General features: G+C 36.9%; 1 protein-coding gene across 1 annotated transcript; it reads left to right on the forward strand.

The window, feature by feature from the left end:
- Nucleotides 1–3,522: 3,522 nt before the first annotated feature.
- On the forward strand, nucleotides 3,523–12,058 carry LOC128994718 (E3 ubiquitin-protein ligase MSL2-like). The gene is made up of 4 exons (XM_054419455.1): nucleotides 3,523–4,794; nucleotides 5,531–5,770; nucleotides 11,273–11,374; nucleotides 11,821–12,058. Exons 1-4 carry the CDS (start codon nucleotides 4,003–4,005, stop codon nucleotides 11,947–11,949), a joined length of 1,263 nt encoding a protein of 420 aa, XP_054275430.1. The 5' UTR covers nucleotides 3,523–4,002; the 3' UTR covers nucleotides 11,950–12,058.
- Nucleotides 12,059–20,902: the final 8,844 nt, after the last annotated feature.

The raw sequence follows: 20,902 nt of genomic DNA on the forward strand, positions 1-20,902 counted from the left end.
TCATTAAAACAAATTTTGAAAAAAAACTCGATAAAATTTTTGTGACCGGGATGGGTCTCGAACCTGGGACGGAGGACTTAAAACAAAAATGAATAAAATCGGTTCATAAATAAAGAAGCTGTGTTTATTTTAGTAATTTAGACTGAAATTATTAATATTAAAATGTATTAAATGTAATGTAATCGTGTATGTAACGTATTAAGTAATTTCAGTCTAAATTACTAAAATTAACACAGCTTCTTTATTTATGAACCGATTTTATTCATTTTTGTTTTGTTGGATTTGTCATAAAAAATACTAAAACTTTTGTGTCTTACAAAATTTTGATTTAGGTACCGGTTTTCATGAAATTTGTCATTAAAAAATTCAAACGGCCGCCATTTTGAAATTTGGAAAGTTAAAATAATAATTTTTTTTATAAATGTTACTTACTATAGTGTAAACAATTTTGCCAAGTTTCGTAAAAATATCTGAAAGGGATTTTGAAATAATAAATATTTTCCCCAAAAAACAAAATGGCGGATTACGGCTAAACTAAGCCGAAATCCAAAAAAAATTATTCTTCATTTTTGACTTATTTTTGCATGTAGAATTAGGTCCTGTATAGCCCATCACACTTTTTTGTGACACCCTGAGGTTTTTTCAAATACAACTTTTAATATAGGCTATAAAATATTTATAAAATACATATTTGTGCTACTAGGGACATGATGTACATGCAGCAAGCGTATTAGTCATGATTTGAAATAGTGCCACAATATTTCCACAGAGTGCAGTACAGAAAACTATTTTACTTTATTTGAATAAGTCCAAATATATTAAACCCCAATGGCAGCACACCTGTGCACTCAACAATGTTTAAATTATCCAATGTTAAATATGTAAACATAAAAACCTTTAAATCACAGTATTATAAACAATAAAAGGAATGGCAATGCATTAATATTTTTATCTTTTGTTCTTTACCCACACAATCTAATATGAATTATTAAGTGAATATAATAATTGTGCGTGCTATCTCGGGTATTCAAATGTATCTCAATTTGTAATAAACCCACCACATTACTGTCATTAAAAGAAGGAACTCCAATAATACTAAGCGAAACTTAAATCCGGCGAAGCTGTGCAACGTTACCAGACTGAAGATTTAAAAAATTACACTAAAATTGATTGAAGCAAAAATTATCAGTTGTAAGTTTAAAGGAGAAATAGTCTTAATCCCAAGAATACTGATGAATTCATCCGAATTCCCTCTGAATTTAAGCAACCACAATTTTCTTTGTGTCTTTGCTTTCGCAATCACCATTTTAAGGCCATATGACAATCCCTGACTATCGTCGGTTTAAATTTAGAAAATACTAGCTGTGTACCCGTTCTACGCACGGGGATCTTATAATATTCAGTTGAAACCTTCTTATATAAAGAACAGCAGTTGGTTTGCATATTTTAAGATATGCTGGCCAAACTATTATACATAGCTTCATTTTATGTTGTTTTTTGTTGTTCCGGATCGGTATGACAATCAATAAAAGGTTAAATTACCTCTGTGTCTGCCGGTCGATCCTATAACGGTAGGCTTACTTTTATTTTTACTATCTGATCTCGTTTGCATGGCTCAATCACGTCCTGGTTGAAGTTCGTTCGCTACGCTCACTCACCTGTATGTTGGAGCTCGTTCGCTGCGCTCACTTTCCTTCAGGTTAGCTCGTTCGCTACGCTCACTTGCCTTCAGGTTAGCTCGTTCGCTACGCTCACTCGCCTCCAGGTTGCAAATTAGCTGTTGTCATAAATGTAAAAGAAATAATAGTGCTAGTGCTGCACCCTGTTGGTAATCCTTGTAACTTTAATGCTATTGAACATCACAGAACAGAACCAACTTGTTTAATTGAAACAGCTGTTAAGATTCAATAATTTCATTTCTCATAAGGTTAACATGGGCTTCCAGAAATTCCACGTCAAAAATCGACAAAAACTTGATTTTCAAGGGTTTACTGTTAAATATCTAACTGTCTCATATTCGATGAAATACGTCTAAAACCATCTCATATATGTATAGTATTTGGAAAATAAGTTTCAGGCGGGACAGTGCTATAGTTATTGAGGAGTAGTTGTAATAAAGTGCGTATTTTAGCGTTACCAAGAGAATGACAGATAGACAGACAGACAGACAGACAGACAGACAGACAGAAATTGAGATAAGGTTTGATTCGGTTTCTCTGACCTATGAAATGTAAAAATAACCAAAAAGTTCATTATTCTAAGCAATGTACAGACAAAACTCTAATTTTATTTATATAGATGCATTCTTTTCACACGGACAGCTGTGTTGCGCCCTCCCGTGGTGGTAGGTACGCCAAAAAACTAATATATTTATATACCAAATGAACAAACAACAACATTGTTTATCCACTGGCAATTAAGTAAAATATTCTATTTTTATTTTTAGTATACATTTTTATTATTCATCGTAAAGGACAAATTACCATTTAAAATAATAACTTAGTTGTTAAGCGTGGCAACGCGCGCCGGGTAACTGCTAGTATACCTATATAAATCCCAAAGTACGTCCATGAACTTTTGAGAAAACTGCAAGTCACACCCCCATAAACCAACTACTTAAAATGTTCATATTATTCATTCTGATAGCCCCTGGACTACGAATAATGACTTATATAGGCTTACCTCCGTCAGTAGTCCAAAATTGTATCAAATTGTGTCCAATTTTGGACTACTGACCTAAGCCTATATAAGTTAAAATGTTCGTCATGATAAGAAACCTTGTGAAAAATTATCCATTATTGCATAAATTGCTCTTTAATGAGCGGGTGTCACCTGTCTGCCAAGTTATCTTATGGGACGTCTGACAGTAAACAATACCACTTGCACGTTGCCAATTCTATCAGGCCGCGGCCTGGAATTAAAGGTGGCCGTGCCTGGAGTTAAAGGCGGCCGTGGCTTGAGCCAAGGCGGTCATGCTTGAGCCACGGCCACCTTTAACTCCAGGCCGTGGCCTTCGAAGTGGCAACATCGCAAGTAGGGTTGTAACAGCTGTTTTGTTTGGAGGCGGCTAGTGGTAGTTTGTGCATTTTTTAATAGTACAAAAGCGTGTTTACTGGCCACTGGGCTATAAAAATATTGACTCCAATTTCATGTACAAAAGTCGATTTTAAAATATATAAACATTGTTTTGGTTTTCATTTCTATATATTTTATTTTCAATCATTTAATAAATTTATGTTCGTAGATTTCAATTTAAATGATTAATACGCGAATTAATTAATGAGCTGGTTCACCTGTCTGCCATGTTATCTCATGAGACGTCTCACTGGACAACACCACTAACAACGTCTTCAATTCTACCAGGCCGCGGCCTAGAGTTAGTGGCCGTGCTTGAGCTGTCTGGCTGATATGAGTACTGAACTGAGTGGGAGTGAGTCTGTCAATCTGAACTGAATCTGAGTGAGTGCGGTGGGGGTGGAGTGGATTGGATGTTCGTTCAGTAAGTTCATGTTTGTTGTTTTGTGTATATACGTCACGGCGTCTTGTATTCTTGATTTTTAAAATTAAGTTTAAAACACAATTTATGTTATTTTTCGAAGTGAATTAGTATGGTTTAAAGGTGAAACTTTAACCATACTAGGTGAAACCAGACCATAGATAGGAATAGTTGTTATTTGATTTTGGACAGTGGTGACAGTTGGTTGATTTTAACCTCTCTTCTTGCAGACAAGTTAAAAGATTTAGATATAAATCTGGTAAACGTTGAAGGTAGCCTATTGACCCGCTTCATTTTTAGAATAATCATTGAATTATATTCAGATTGTATCTCACACGGATTATTTTTGCCCCAGATACTTTAGGCTACACATTATTGTTCTGACAAGTGAACTGCCAGTAGGCCTAAGTAGCCAACAACTACTAGGGGCCTAGGCTAGGTTTTAACACAGCTTTTAAAACTCGGTTCTCCTCCCCGTAAAACATTCAAAGTTTAATCCAAAGATAATGAATGCCACAAACTTATATGTTTCAACTTGCAGATTAGTAATGCAAGCAAATGCTGATGACCCTACTTCTTGGGCTGATTTATATAGGTTAATTCCTTATCTGAGACAGTCCCTGTCTTGTACAGTTTGTGGAAATCTGTTGATTGAACCATACACTCCTACTGAAACCAACTGTCAACATCATGTGTGTAAGTCTTGTAAAGGAGGGAAGAAAAAACTGAAACCGTCTTGTAGTTGGTGTAAAGACTATGACAAATACGTTGAAAATGTTCAACTTAGGATATTGCTTCAATGTTACAAAAAACTGTGTGAATACATCATAAGTTCAGCCATGTATAAAAAAATATCCACTGTAAATAATTTAACTGGAAACAATGTTAGTACTAATCTGTTGGATGGTTCAAACCCAACACTTATAAATCTCATTCAAGAGGGTGCGGGATTTGCTGATGAATTCAGAACCTCTAAGTCATCCAATTTTTCTCTATCTTGTGTTCATACCAACTCCACATCAACACAGACAAACTCTGCTTCAACTTCTACACAAACTATCTCTGCTTCTGTAGCAGCAAGTCCTGAAAGTGCACCGATACCTTTGACTTACAATGGAGAAGAAGAAACTACTAAATCAATTCATAATGGGTCAGCTGTCGTGTATTCTGTGCTTCATGCTGGAAGTGGTAATAAGTTAACTATAAAAAGAAAAGCGTCCGAGTTGGTAAATGACAATCAGGAAAGAAATTCTCCATCTCCTGTAAAAGTTTTATCACCAACACCAAAACATTCTATGGTAAGTAGCCTAAAGTAAGTTATGTTTTCAGATAGGTTAATCTTAAAATATTTAAAAACATTTGCACAATTTATGACAGCTAGCCTGACCATACTACTGGACCGAATTACACGCGGGTTGTAGCCTGGACCGGTAGGCCTACCTACCAAAAGAAAGGTTAGGCCTACCGGTGTCGGTCAAATAATCCGAATAATGTAAGGATACAATGCAGTACTTACGCCTGTCAATACTTATTTCGCTTAATGTTATCGCCTTTATTTTCACGCTCGTTGCGTATCGCATCCACAACTTATTCTCGCCGCAGGTCCGCTATATATCTCAGGACAGGGTGTGTAGCGAACATGCGCTCACCGTCGACTGCCCGGTCTTGAGGGAGGGTGTTTGGCGAACAAGCGCTCGCCATCGACTGTCCCAAGAAATGTCCACTGTCCGCTGGTCACGGCTTCTCCCCACCACGTCTACGTCAGCGCCCCGAGGTCGCGGCGGCCAAGTCACGAACTAGGAGACTTGACTTGCCGTGGACATGTTTGACATTGTTGTCGAGCGCGCTCAAACCTTCACGGCCTTAAAATAATTAAAACTAGAACCCCTCTAATAAAATTTGACCATTACACCTGTAAGCGTTAAGTCTACCATAGGCCTATGTATTGCACATAAACTAAAAATATTGAAATTACATTTACTGTAGGCCTAGACCTAACTTATCTGTGATTACTTACTTTATTTAATATTTCAGAGCCAAGTTACTGAGCCCACAACAAACAGTGGAATAACACCAGTCAAAAAACCAACAAGAGGGAAAACTGGTTCGTCATCAGCAGTGAAGACAGGATGTCGGTGTGGAAATGCGACGGCAATACCTGGAAAATTGACTTGTTGCGGACAAAGATGTGCGTGTTACACAGAGAACAAAGCTTGCGTCGGCTGTAAATGTCGAGGCTGTAGAAACCCACGTAATAGGACTGAAGGGCAAAACGTAAGTTACACCTGTGATATGTAAGTAACGTAAGTGATGTGTATAAAATGATTTTGATAGAGTACACAGAAGACGTTGCGACTTAAGCTGCACATAGGGTTGAGCTTGCCCAGCTGAAACTAAATTGAGTCTAATGCACACCATTAATGCATGTAGGCTATAGCAGACCACGGTCTCTCGCTCATTCTGAGCAAAACTGAGATTGTGATTTTGACTAAAAAAGGATTGACACCATCAATGAGGGTGAGGACCATTGAAATCCGAACCGCTTGGGCCGTCAAGTACCTTGGTGTCATGGTGGACAGCAAGCTCAACTGGCGGGACCAGATCTATGGCGGACGAGGCTGCTAAAGTGGTTTCTTCCCTTAGCCGGTTAATGACCAATGTCGGAGGTCCGCGATCCAGTCGCTGAAGGCTGTTGTCTCCGTAATCCTGCGTAGCCGTAGTCCGTAATCTTGCACAGTGGGGAAGTGTGGGCAGATGCACTCAATGAGGAGGTTTACGGGATATAGCTTGCACGAGTGCATTGTCAGGCAGCACTAAGGGTAGTATCTGCCTACCGAACAGTGTCCGAACTCCATCCTGGTGGTTGCTGGAATCATCCCTGTCAAACTTGTGATGGTAGAGGGGAAAGCAATATATCAGCGGCGCGGAGAGGACCATGCAAGAAGCGGTGCACCTACCGGCTCTGGCAGGAGAGCTGGGGAAAGGAGAGACGGGGACGCTAAACCATGCGACTGATTCACCAAGTCCAACCTTGGGTCCTCACCCAATTTTTGACAGGTCACAGATTTTTTCGATCGTACCTGTTCAGGATGGGCAAAGCTGTGTCACCCAATTGTATCTACTGCCCAGGCACTCCCGACGACGAGGAACACACTTTTCCGCTGTCTGCGTTGGAAAGGCCCTGCTTGGAGGTTCAATACAATGTAGAACTGCTGTCGGTTGACACGGTCATCCTAATGATGGCGGAGGGTGAAGACAATTGGACTTGTGTGTCACACTTCGTCCAGGGTATTCCCTGCCTCAAGAAGATCGACCTTGATGGAGATGTGGCATAAGTAATAAATTAATAACAGAATGCCAGAAACAGTGGGAGCCCTAGGGCTTAGGTTACATGTTGGCCTGACTTGACAAAATGTGAGAAAAAAATCCCAAGTCTGTGTCCAACAGAGTAGAGAGGGGTTTTTGTAGTGAGTAGTCTGGTCCTCTCAGGAGTCTCTCAGGCCACCTGTGTGCGTAAATTCATTTTCGGTCCTCTCCCTAGGAAAACAAAAACAAAAAAACTACCCTTCATCTTGTCGGGCATACGGTTAAAATTTTCAGGTGATCAAGATGATATCTAGCCTATTTTTAAATCTTCAACTGTACCTATTTGTATTTATGTATTGATATACTGTATCCTGCAATTAAATAATATTTATAATGATCTGTATATCTGTGTAGCTGTGGTCAGAATCTACTAATAGTAGGCATAAGCCAACTGTAAACTGGCCCTTGCAGATAACGCACTTGCACAATCTTCCAGATACACGTTCTTTGAACCTATGAGAGAATGATTGAGTACTTTTGCTTATATGGTATATTAGCTGTGGAAGTCATCTTTTACATGCATATATATTCCAGTCTTAACCCTAGAAAGGTATCGTCATATAGCATGACGCTAAGATTATCAATACGTAAATTTGACGCACATAGGAATTGCATACAGTAAGACATTGTCATGCAGTGTGACGCTAAGGGTATCAATATGTAATTTGGACACGTAAGTTTGATGTATGCAATCCAAGAAACCGACTAGCAAGAAAATAAAGAAACACACTAAGACCCAACCAAGGCAGCCATCACAAGGCAAATGACTGCTGAGAGCACTGCTGGAAGGAGGGTAGCGTCGGTTGAAGGGGTGGGGGTATGGGACGCTAAAAATAACTCACCCTACTTCAAATTTACGTGCGATATCCACCTAGGGTTGTTTTTGATAAACTGGTTTTAAATACACTTTTGTTAGACATAAATGTAACACTCACTTCATATTTTAATTCTTTATTCTACAATATAGTCTAATTCTTGTACTATTTGTTTTGGTTCTTTTAACATATGTTTCTAATTCTTCTTTTTACAGTATAATATGAAAGTTTGTTAGGGTTGATTGTATATATTGAGATTATAACAATTGGGCTTTAACATAGGGTTAACCATACCATCGTGTTCATTTTATGGCTTTAGTAGTTTAGATAACTTGTTCTTGTTATGATATTGTGATGTTTTGAATGATGTTGATATTAATTTTTCCATTTTATATTTTAGGGTCTTTTAAGGGATTTTCTCTTTTCCCATTCAACCTCCCAAATAATTTAATTCACTTACTCTAGTCAGAAAAATATTGTGTTAAGTCCTGTGATTCCAAAGAGACTTTGTTCCATCTTTGACATTATTGACTAAAATCATGACACTTGACTAAGTGCAACAGTATTTCTACTATGAAGCAATACAAAAATATCCCAAAGTGTCTAGGTTGGGAACCGGAGATTTTGTGCCTATCAAATTGTACTTGAGTTTTGATAACAAGGCAAAATACTTTGAATCATTGTTGTATAGGGCTGGGAATCTTACATATTTTTATCATTGTCGTCGCCTTTAGCTTACAAACAAGGTTTCCACTGATTCACGGTGCTTCAATGACAGTTGTGTGAATTGTAAAGTAAATAATCACAACTGCAGTGGGTGATGATGGATGTTGCTGCGATCTTGGAAGATTCTTCCAATTTCCTTGTGTTCCTAACAGAGGTTTACGGATGCTGCTAAACTTGCTTTTCCAAAGTGTCACTTTCGGTTTATACTCGCCCCTATGTGCTGCAATTCCTGGACCATAAGCGCATCTCTTGGGTACAATACTACAAGATCGCGCCACTCATCTCCATTCATACTTGGCTTACCTTAAAATACCTACTTTGTATGGTCGCCAGTTCAATTAAAAGTATTAAAGTACGTTGGCCTACCCAATGATTCATAACTACATTTCGATACGATTCTTGATGATACCCAGTGCTTTTCCCTAGAATACATGGCCTAAGCTACACATAGGAAATAAAATTACAAACGTCCAAAACCCCAATTTTGTGCAATTTTTTTCACCTTTCCTCCTAATGATTAGCCGACTAGATAGATATAACAATCATTGTTTTGAGAATACATCATCTTTTATTCAAACCGTTGTCCGGATAAAGGTTGTTTCTTCAATCTGTCATTGATATGTTTACATTAAAAGTTGTTCACAAATAATGCAATTAATCGGAAATAACATTGATTTCCTATAACATTTAGTGAGAAAATCCAAAAACAAAGGGAGATTAATAACCTTGTGACTTGATTAAAGCATTTAATTGGTTGGAAGTAGGCCTACTAAAGTTCTTAACTAACTGTCAACGTTGGTTTTTGGTGCTGGTACTTTTCCTTAGAACCGGTGGTAGCGAGGATCATTATTACGTACCAACCACAGAGAATAGACCATTCCGTCACATTACACAATGGTGGTCTCTTGTCTGTAGTACCAACACATCACTATTTACAGTTTAGTTACTGTTAGAGTTGCAACTTATTACTTACAACAATCATATTCAATTTAATTGATGTTTTACTCTATGAGTTTTGCATTTTCTGTCTGAATTCTGAAATCTTAGTTTATGCTATAAAAATGTTAACACATTTAAGTGAAACATTTTTTGAGCAAACTATCATGAATTGTTAACGCTTTACTTTGTTTACGTATTAATAGTTCGTGGCGTGTGTATTGTAAATTACCCACGAATACTAGAACAGACCCGGTATGGATCATAATCATAAACAAATTATGTTACTGGCACAATAGTAAACATTATTGGACATTGATTGCTCAAATGGAACTCTCTAAACCTAAACCGTATGTCAATGCATCGGACCAGTTACGTAATTTGTTCATATTTATGATCTATAACGGTTTCTGATCTAATTCGTTTAAATTACCGATTTAAATTGTCTTTAGTACTTCATTTCTTATAGTATGCCATGATTTTTGACACCATTTTAGGTCATCTTCAGATTAAGCAAATATAAATTGTCATTACAGACGGTATTATCACTGCACGTTAAGTTAATACGATATGATAAAATTTGATGACACTAACAAATCTTTCAAATACTAATTTTAATCTACTTTGCTTTGGTTAAAGCGAAGCAAATGTCCTGATTCAATTCTGTATTTGTGTTTATGTCTGTTGGTAACGCATTAATGTCCTTATTTCTCAGTGTTTTGTGGAAAAGACAAGAGCACCTTAGTAAATGAAAATTTCAACCGGAATAAAGTAGGCAATGGTGAGGTTGAGGTTGTATTATAACTACTTTTAACCAGTGTGGAAAGTAGCTTTAAATTATGGACCTACCTTAGTGCTATGCCTCATATATCTATAAAGCTGTTTTTTTTGGCAAAGCATTTGTTTTGGCTTGAAACGGTCAAATAATGTATTTGCATTTTGCGAAGGTTTATATGTATTCCTATAATAGTTTTGCCAGCATATCTGGAAAAATGCTCACTTAATATGCAAACCAACTGCTTTTAGCGAATTTCCCTATAGGGAAGTAGCTATTACCGTAGGTGGCACGGTAAGACCTAGACCCGGGATTGATTTACTTTTTCATTTTGATGTCCCCAGAGGCCAAAAACACCATTCGTTAAAATTTTTATATATGTATATTTATATAGACTCATATATATATATATATACGTCCGTGAACGCGATAACTTGAGTAATTTTTGTCTGATTTTGATGAAATTTGGTTTAAAGGTATCAAGCGGGATAAACTTGAATGAGTTCGCGAACCAGCACAATCGGACCATGGGAAAGGGGCTTTATGGGGGGTTTTATGGGGTAAAAATTGGTTTTTCTCACTTTTGACCCTCAAAACACAAAATTTCCCCTATTTCTCTTTAGACCTTTTTAAAGAGATTAAAAAAACAAATAATTTAGTATATAAAAGTATTTTTGTTCAATTATTAGTAACGGAGAAAATTAAAAAAAATTTAAATTTAAAATTCCCATGTTATTCTTATGGAGAATATTGTCAAATGTTGTAGTTCGCTTGTTTATGGATATATTTTGATCAAACTTGGCAAATTTATTTATTTTGTACTAAGCTATCAATATTTTACTCAAAAACACACTTTATTAGTTTCCTTGTAACAAAAACCTAAATACTCGTTAAACCTAATGTTATTAAAATATATTTAACTGAAAATCAATTCAGACAAATGGAAATTCGCTTAGTCGGCAGGTTTGCTGCAGCGGGGGTATTTTGAATATAAATAGGTTTAAACTGACTGCAAGATCCCGTCTGTAGAACAGGCACACAGCTAGTAAGATATAAATATAATTTTTGTTTGTGGATTACTCCTCTTATTTCCTGTAGTTTAGTTTGTTAAAAAAACATTTAACATTTCTACCAGCTAACCGCAGCTTTTGTTCTCAGCCGTGTAACTATCAGATGCTGACTGAAGATCCTCTAGTCCCTCCACAAAGCGTCTCGCTCACTCCCAGCGATCTCGTCTCCACGGCTGGAGGAACCGTTCAGGTCCTGTCTGTTACTTAATGTTACTTAACGTTGTAGATAGACATTGTAGACTTAGCATTCCAGTCAACAAAGAAGGCAAGGTGGGTGTTTGGATTTTATGTTCTGTAGAATATTGTTTATATTTTTAGCTGTTGTGTAGTTTCTAGAATTGATTTTGAAGCTGTGATTATTGGACTGGACTAATTATTTGAATTTGTTCAAATAGAGCGTGTGAATGTGGTCAACTTATTTGTTTTTGTTTTTAGTTTTAGCGAATTTTCCATATAGCGAATAAGCTCCATATTCCTGTCTTACGATTGGATTTAGAATTGTAGTTAAGCTAGTGTATATCTGTTGTGATATATAAAGGGGTGTTGGAATGAAAGTCTTTACACTTTTATCCAGCCTAGATGTAAATTTGTAGCATTAAGAAGACCCATATTTCAACGGTGATGTTTGGTTGACAGGTTGTGGGGGTGTATACGACTCAGCTCCACAGCTTGACATCAACTCCGCTACTATTGGATGCCAACACTGCTGTGACAACCATTGGAGCAGACGTTGGAGCAGAATCTAGTGAACAAATCCTCCCATAGACATTCAGTACCCTATAGTGAAGAATTGCATTTGTGAAATGAACGGGTTCTTATTTTTGTATGTGTAAAATTCATCCTCATAGATTGTAAGATTAAATTATTAGTGAAACTCGTGTCAGTTTTTTACATACCGGTAAACCAATTCATACTATTTCACAGAATGTCCTCTATTTCTAAATGTGGTGCATTCCGTGTTATTTATGAAATCAGTTTGCTATTCACAGGAGCTTATACCTCTAATCCAATGATGGTCATAAATATTATATATTTGCTTAACCCTAGATTTGTTAAAAAAAAACATAGTGATCAGATTTTGTCTACAGGGTGATACTTGATATAAATGTTTAATTTAATTAAGATGGTGCAAAATTATATTTTTTAAGTTAAATATTCTTAAATGTGGTTTCCCCTCAGAGGCTGATTCCAGTTTAACATTTCTAGACGGTCAAGCTTTGACAAACATTCTATTTGAAGCTTGTAAAAAAGAAATTAAAAACACAATGATTTAGCTCCTTTATAATCTTGGCATACCCCTGCTACCAATGGTGGATGATGCTTGTTTTTGCAGCGGCTGTGGCAGTGGTGGGGACGTTAGGACTACTAATGTTAGCAATTCTACTCATCATTAGAAGGATAGGGATTTTTAATGAGTTTGAAATGACAGAGCTTCTAATCCAGGTGCTGTGGCATATGATGTTGAAGCTAAAGACAAAAAGACACTGATTTTTTTACATGACAAATCTATCGAGATCTAACTATGATGCATTCTGAAACATATTTTAACTTTTGTGGGATGATACAAGTTCTACAGCTATTTTATTTGGTCCATTATAAGGTTTAATGAACTTTTTTCATAGTTTGGGAGGAAGTTTGCGAGTTTCTTCTCATTGTTCTTGCATTACTGCAAGGAATCAACTTCTCCACTGAAGAGAAATATTATCTTGTTGGCAGGATTTGACAGTGAGCTGGGGGAGTCGTAGAGTAAAAGCTCACATATAACTCAATGCTTATTCTAGTATAAAGGCTCTCATTTAACCCAATGCACTTACCAAGCTGCAAGTCGTAGCGGCGTGTGGCGGGCCGCAGAGTAAACAAGGAGCCTTAGTCACCTAAACTAAGCTGATGTTGGTGGATAGCTTAAAACTACCCAAAGATTTGGTGCTAGGTAGAAAAACATATTTTATTTTTTTATTTTGCTCGACTTTACGCCAGGGGGCATTTTTGTAATGAAGTTAATTCAAATGCTTTTAAGGGAAAGCGGTCCAAACCCATTAGGCATGTTTAGTGGATGTGTCGTGGAATGAACCCGTCCCTCCGGGACGCTAACCACTACGCTAGCAAGACACCCAATCCCACCCATCTTAAAGCTCATTGTTTCTAAGAATATGCCTTTCCAGTCGAAAAACAACCTGAGAGTCTAGTTTAAAACAACTAAGTTAAGTTTGAGATTACCAGTGTTATTAGTTTCAAAGATCATTTGGTCCGATCAACGGCTTTCAACTGTCTAAACAAGGTCTGGTGTGCAACTAAGAAGTTGGAATAGACCAGAATAGTAGGCAACACAGTTGGAAATTTACAGGATGAGTAGATTCTTTGTAATTTGCACCTCAAATCAGTCATTAATGATACTAGTTGTCACCCCATTTGACTTCATAAGTATTAACATAGTCTAAGCATGTTTTATATATGGTACTAGCTGTGTACCCGTTCTACGCACGGGGATCTTATAGTAATCAGTTAAAAACCTTCTTATATAAAGAACAGCAGTTGGTTTGCATATTTTCAGATATGCTGGCCAAACTATTATACATAACTTCATTTTATGTCGTTTGTTGTTGTTCCGGATCGGTATGACAATCAATAAAAGGCTAAATTACCTGTGTCCGCTCGTCGATCCTAATGTATCCTATTACAGAAGATGTATTTCGGCGAAATTAAATCGCCATCATCAGTCCTAAAGGTCTTGAGCTTCCCCATTAGGTACGTCTTGGAGTTTTTGAAACACATACACGAACTGTACACTTATACACATGACGAATAAAACATAAATACACAGTAGGCCTACTTTTATTTTTACTATAGACAAGTAGACGCGCGTCGGTCGTGTGCCGAGTCTCGACTGAAAACGCTCATTTAAAAAATTTAAGTTTCCCAGCAATATACAACACTGATTCAAGGTCTATTTCCCGGTTATCAAAACTCAAGAACAATTTTATACACAAAGAATCTCTATTTTCATTTACTGTTACCCTACATATTATTGCACTTGCGATTAATTAAATCCGTTATGTAAGGAAAAACGTTCTTAATCTTAATTGGTTTGGATTTGCTTTCAAGACGTGATCGGAAGTGGTTGCGGTATTTGTAAACAACATTCAATGTAAACATATCAGTGACAGCTAGAAGAAATAATCTTGATTTGAACAGCTGTTCGTTATTTCATAGAAGAATATGTGCTAAACATTGGGAGAAAACTTTACAAAAAATCGCACAAAATTGGGTTTTTAAACGTTCGTTATTTTATTTACAAAGTGGTGACGCCATATTTTAATGGCTAAAGACAATTTCGCCAATCCAGTGAATACATTAAAATGATTTGGAACTTGATAGGTACTCTCGTTTTTCAGGAGTAGGCCGCGTAAAATGGCTCTTGGGTCGTAACAGACATGAAGACAGACAGAAATTTAGATGAGACTTGTTTCGGTTTCTCTAATGTATGAAACATAAAAATAACCTAAAAGTTTATGATTCTGAGCAATGTACAGACAAAACTCTAATTTTATTTATATAGATTAATAAAACTTCTTTGGATAAGTTAAGCTGAAATAAATAAATTAGAATACAGTAATACCTTTGGGTAATACAAACAATCACACCTGATTTTAATAAGGTAATAAATTGAAAGAATAACATAGGTACAAATAAGTACAGCTGAGGTATTTTTAACATTAAGTATATGGAAAGTTCCCTTTAGAAATCAATTACCACCTTAAAGGGCAATTTATGAAATAATGGATAGTTTTTCACAAGGTTTCTCGTCATGACGAATATTTTTAATAAGTTTTTTTTTTTTTTTTTGTCCTAAGGACGCTAGGCACGAGCCTGTGATTGTTTTTCACATTACTTCAGGCTAGACCTAGGGGTTGCGGCATTATCACTTAGATAAAATCCATTGGTGACTTGGCGGGGTTCGAACCCGGGACCTCAGGGACTGAAGTCCCGCGCTCTAACCACTACGCCAGCTCGCCCCCCCGGTTTATGAGGGTGTGACTTGTAGTTATCTCAAAAGTTCATGGGTACTTTGGGCTTTATATATGGACTAGCGGAAAACCCGTGCTTCGCTACGGAAACTTTCAATTTGTTTGAAATTTGTAATAAATTAATGGTCAAAATTCCATCAAATCAAGTTAACACACAATCTTCTAACAGGTGGCATTTATTTGTTTGTGTAAAATCACACAAGATATTATGTCATGTCGAAACATATTTTTTATAACAAAATACTCAAGTGTATTTGACAATTATTGCAAAAAATAAACTAAACATCGTTTACATTTAATTAAACATTTTGCATGCCCAAATTGAGCTGTGAATAAAAGGTAACCTCTAGTGGTATCTAAATTCAGCTTGACTAACTTTTGTATCCTACCAACTTGAACTGCATAGAATTCACAACAAACTTGTCTCCAAACTTTGATGGAAAGGTCCAGAACCATTTGCAGAAGCTTCCCTCAACTAAGGCAAAGGTTGTATAACCTGACTTGGGGATGAATTTACATCACAAACTTTCTGCGGACAACCTGTTGTAGAAGTTGGAAAGGTCTAGAACCATCTGTCGATAGTCAACTCTTGACAAAACATGACGCTGATACAATACTGATTGAAAGGTTACAACAAAGTGGATTGTTTAATTTGTTATTATTTTTGTGTTTTTATAGTACATGAGTTATTAACTTTTGTCAAGTAAACAGTCCCACCCTTTTCATTATTGATACTCATTTAATCATTAATCAAACTCTTACTAAACACTAAAGTATTTTTCCATCACTCTGTATTCTAAAATAGCCCATTTCAATACAGCTGAGATCTTCGCAAATCGTCAATTTCCATACACCAAAAACAAATAGTGATCAGATGATTTTTCCTGACATAAATAAACAATACTTTGCCATACATCAAGAAAGTTACAACTATGAAGTTCCCGGGAACATCTAACGCTTCTTGGAAAATCAATCTGGCTGGTTAGACATTTTTTGAAACATGTTAACAAACCATTGTGATTCATTTGTTTGTTGATGTTCAATCAGCTAAATTTTACACTAAAATTAATTGTACAGCAGTATTAATACATTAATACTTTTAATACTTTTCCATGAAATGGCGACCATACAAAGTAGGTATTTTAAGCCAAGTATGAATGGAGATGAGTGTAGAATGACTGGCACAATCTTGTACCCAAGTCTGGTTAGTGACTAAGGTTGACTTATTCCTGAGACCAGCTGTTAATAATAGCCCTACAGCTAATGGCAACTAAGGGACCTACAGTTTATGGTGGAATCCGAACCACATTTTTGCATTGGTATATACGATATGAATTGGTCTAATTTTCAGAATAGTACTGCGGATATTTGTAGTACTAATTATTGCGGACGTTAATCTACACCAGGGAGTATCGCATCCACAGTGCATGCCATGCCTATAAATATCCACAATTCATAACCTCTTAGTTGGATTACAGGACAACGCCACCCGTCCCAGTTTTTAGTGTGTTTAGATTAGAAAAATTAATAGATTATAAAATATCAGATATTTTATAAGTTTGATGAAGTAGTTTTTCATTGTGATAAAAAAGTATCGCTCAATATACTCCACGAAATGGGTCACTTTTGTGACTATTAGTGAAATATACTATGGTTGTATTTTACCCTTTTCTCATTTTTTACAGAAGGATTCTCTAACGGTAACTTAATCAAAAGAAAAAGTCTTTAATGGTTGTGAAACAAATTTCACAAGAAGTGTTGGAAAAGTATATATCGTAAGAATAACATTATTGGTTTTCTAATGTTAACTTAACAATTGTCTGGTTATTTGAGTACTTATAGCATTGACTATGCACGGTTCAAATGTTAGTATTTGCTTTTAAATCTAAAGGTTGCTGGTTGGAATCCAAGTAGGTTTGATTCTGGATTTTTTTCATCATTATCATTTCATCATTCATCATTATATTACTCATGATAATAAGTGCCATCAATATATAAATTAATGCTATTGTTATCCAAGACTACTTTCAGGACCATCCTTAAAAAAAAGTTTGAATCAAGGATCAACATCAAAGTAACATTAATGTAGTCTGTAAATTTTAATTAGCCCGAGACTTTTGACCACAGATAAAAAGGCTTTTGTTATGTCTCCCACTGTAAAAAACGGAAAAGTCAGATATTTGAAGTCTAAAGATGAGAGGATCTTTCCTAATGATGAAAGTTGTTATTCCAACAATACAAAGAGTTGTTTAAGTAATCATTGACTGCAAAACCGTCATAGTATCAGAGGGTGTAGATTCTAATTAAATGCAATATCAAGATAAAATTGAATGCAATTGTTTTGTTTATGATACGGCAGTGATAGCATTTTTGTTCTAGTATTTTAAAATGAAAACAAAAAACAAATTATGTGTTTGATGATGTAGAGAAAGGTTGAGCACCCACCAAAATTAATTTGAGTTAAAATTTTTTTTTAACAGATGTTAAGAAAATCTATATGAAGTAATCAGGATTCACAAAGATAGTACCTATACTCCGTTCAAACAGCCGTGGCACCTGAGGGATTAGGACACCCCAAGGGTTTCCATGGGGTGTCCTAATCCGTCAGGTGCCACGGCTGTTTGAAAGGAGTATACATAAACTTGTATCCTATATTTTGTATTATTTTTTAATGTAATTGAGTGAATTTGATAGAAAGAAAGAATACACCGGTATCCTACTTCAAGTTCTTCATTGAGCGGAGCGAGCGAAGCTCTTATACGTCGACTCTTATGCATTTCGTAATACGCAAACTCCTCCTAGACGGCTGAATCAATCGTTTTCAAATTTTGCATGGTGATAAAGACCATATCGGTGAGTGCCAACATCTATATGGCGTTAAAAAAATCTCTCAGGAATCCGCCCCACTGGGTCTCAAAGTTTCAATGTAATCCATATGGAAGCAGTATTTGACACATAAACAAAAACATATGATCAGCTGTTGAATTTTGAATGCAGTAGATAAAGAAATAGCTGATAGCATTAATCCACAGATATTAGAACAGAAACGGTATGTATCATCATAAATATAATCAAATGACGTCACTAGCTTGAGGTCCGTGACGTAGGAAGTGGTGAAGGAAGTAGTAAAGTTGAGCAGTCTGGAGTGTGGAAACTGTTTATGACGATTAGGTTTAGATATCTGCAATCCTAAAATGCTATTGGAAGGGAAGGAAACAGGTCCGAGACGTAGGAAGTGGTGAAGGAAGTAGTCAAGGCGAGCTGTCCGGAGTGTGGAAACTGTTAATGACGATTGAATAAGGTATCTACAAATCTAAAATGCTATTGGAAGGGAGGAAAACAGGTCCGTGACGTAGGTAGTGGTGAAGGAAGTAGTAAATGCGAGCTGTCCGGAGTGTGGGAACTGTTATGGAAAGGAAGGGAAACAGGTCCGTGACAAAGGAAGTGGTGAAGGAAGTAGTAAAGGCAAGTTTTTCGGAGTGTGGGAACTGTTTGTGACGATTAGATTAAGGTATCTGCATTCCTAAAATTCAATGTAAAGGGAGGAAAACAGGTCCGCGAAGTAGGAGGTGGTGAAGGTAGTAGTCAAGTCGAGCTGTCCGAAGTGTGGAAACTTTTTATGACGATTAGATTAAGGTATCTACAAACCTAAAATACTAGGGGAAGGGAGGAAAACAGGTCCGTGATGTAGGAAGTGGTGAAGGAAGTAGTAGAGGCGAGTTGTCCGGGGTATGGGATCTGTTTATGACAATTAGATTAAGGTATTTGCAATCCTATAATGCTATGGTAATGGAGGAAAACAGGTCCGTGACGTAGGAAGTGGTGAAGGAAGTAGTAAAGGCAAGCACTCCGGACTGTGGGAACTGTTTATGACGATTAGATTAAGGTATCTCCAATCTTAAAATGCTATAGAAAGGGAGGGAAACAGGTAAAGGCGAGCTGTTCGGAGTGTGAGAATTGTTTATGACGATTAGATTAAGTTATCTGCAATCCTAAAATGCTACGGAAAGGGAGGGAAACAGGTCCGTGACGTAGGAAGTGGTGAAGGAAATAGTAAAGTCGAGTTGTCCGGAGTTTGGGAACTGTTTATGATAATTAGATTAAGTTATCTGCAAACCGAAAATGCTACGGAATGGAGGGAAACAGGTCCATGACGTAGGATGTGGTGAAGGAAGTAGTAAAGGCGAGCTGTTCGGAGTGTGGGAACTGTTTATGACGATTAGATTAACGTATCTACAATCTTAAAATTCTATGGAAAGGGAGGGAAACAGGTCCGCGACGTAAGAATAGGTGAAGGAAGTAGTAAGGTGAGCAGTGTGGAGTGTGGGAACTGGAAACCGTTTGTAGCAGTTAGATTAATGTACCTGCAATCCTAAAATGCTATGGAAAGGGAGGGAAACAGGTCCGTGACGTAGGAAGTGGTGAAGAAAGTAGTCAAGGCGAGCTTTCCGGTGTGCGGGAACTGTTTATGACGATTAGATTAAGTTTTCTGCAATCCTAAAATGCTACGGAATGGAGGGAAACAGGTCCATGACGTAGGAAGTGGTGAAGAAAGTAGTCAAGGCGAGTTGTCCGGGGTTGTGGGAACTGTTTATGACGATTAGAATAAGGTATCCACAATCTTAAAATTCTATGGAAAGAGAGGGAAACAGGTCCGCGACGTAAGAAGATGTGAATGAAGTAGTAAGGTGAGCAGTGTGGAGTGTGGGAACTGGAAACCGTTTGTAGCAGTTAGATTAATGTACCTGCAATGCTAAAATGCTATGAGAAGGGATAGAAACATGTCCACGACATAGAAAATGGTGAAAGAAGTAGTAATGGCTAGCAGTGTAGAGTGTGGTCAATGTTTGTGGCAATTAGATTAACGTATCTAAAATACTAAAATTCTATGGAAAGTGATGAAAACAGGTACACGATGTAGGAAATGGCTTAGGAAATAGTAAAGTATGAGCATAGTGTGGGAACCGTCTGTGGCAGTTAGATTAATGTATCTTCAATCCAAAAATGCTATGAGAAGGCATGGAAAGAGGCCCCTTTACGTAGGAAGTGGTGAAAGAAGTAGTAAAGGCTGGCAGTGCAGAGTGGGGGAACCATTTGGGCAGTTAGATAAATTTAATGTATCTAATACTTAAATGTTATGAGAAGGGAAGGAAACAGGTCTATGACGTTGGAAATGGCGAATGAAGTAGTAAGGCTTGCAGTGCAGAGTGTGGGAACTGTCTTTGACAATTACATTAATGTATCTGCAATCCTTAAAGGCTATGGGAAGAGGGGAAAACAGGTCCAGGTGTATTATAGGGGTGGTGAAGGAAGTAGTAATGGTGAGCAGTGTTGAGTGTGGGAATGGATTAATTTATCCACAATTTTAAAATGCTATGGGAAGAGACTGTAGACTGTAGGTTAAAACTATTACGCAGCACGAATCGATACATATTTCGATACATGCAATAGTTTACCATAGACATTTACAAATAAGTTGAAAACAGCTGATTTTTACTCCATAGACCCTCCCTAAAGAGTAAAAATGCTACTTTTACTGCTACATACGATTGTTTTTACTGCAGTATTACAAAAACAATATAATATGAACCCTTGATGACTCCGCTCAATTTTGTGGATGCCTCTGCGAACGCCACCTAGTTTTATTTGAAATTTAATAATAAAAAGAGTTCCGTTTTGAAAACTCAACTATT

Source organism: Macrosteles quadrilineatus, unplaced genomic scaffold, assembly GCF_028750875.1.
Source record: "Macrosteles quadrilineatus isolate MER2022 unplaced genomic scaffold, UCM_ALF_1.0 Scaffold_5__1_contigs__length_97177068, whole genome shotgun sequence".
NCBI classification, from domain to species: domain Eukaryota; kingdom Metazoa; phylum Arthropoda; class Insecta; order Hemiptera; family Cicadellidae; genus Macrosteles; species Macrosteles quadrilineatus.

Bases quoted from the DNA above. Each gene is read 5' to 3' on its own strand.
- LOC128994718 (XM_054419455.1), top strand. From the start codon at position 4,003: ATGAATGCCACAAACTTATATGTTTCAACTTGCAGATTAGTAATGCAA. The intron at 4,795-5,530 runs GTAAGTAGCCTA...TTAATATTTCAG, and splicing joins CAACACCAAAACATTCTATG to AGCCAAGTTACTGAGCCCAC. The intron at 11,375-11,820 runs GTCCTGTCTGTT...TTTGGTTGACAG, and splicing joins CGGCTGGAGGAACCGTTCAG to GTTGTGGGGGTGTATACGAC.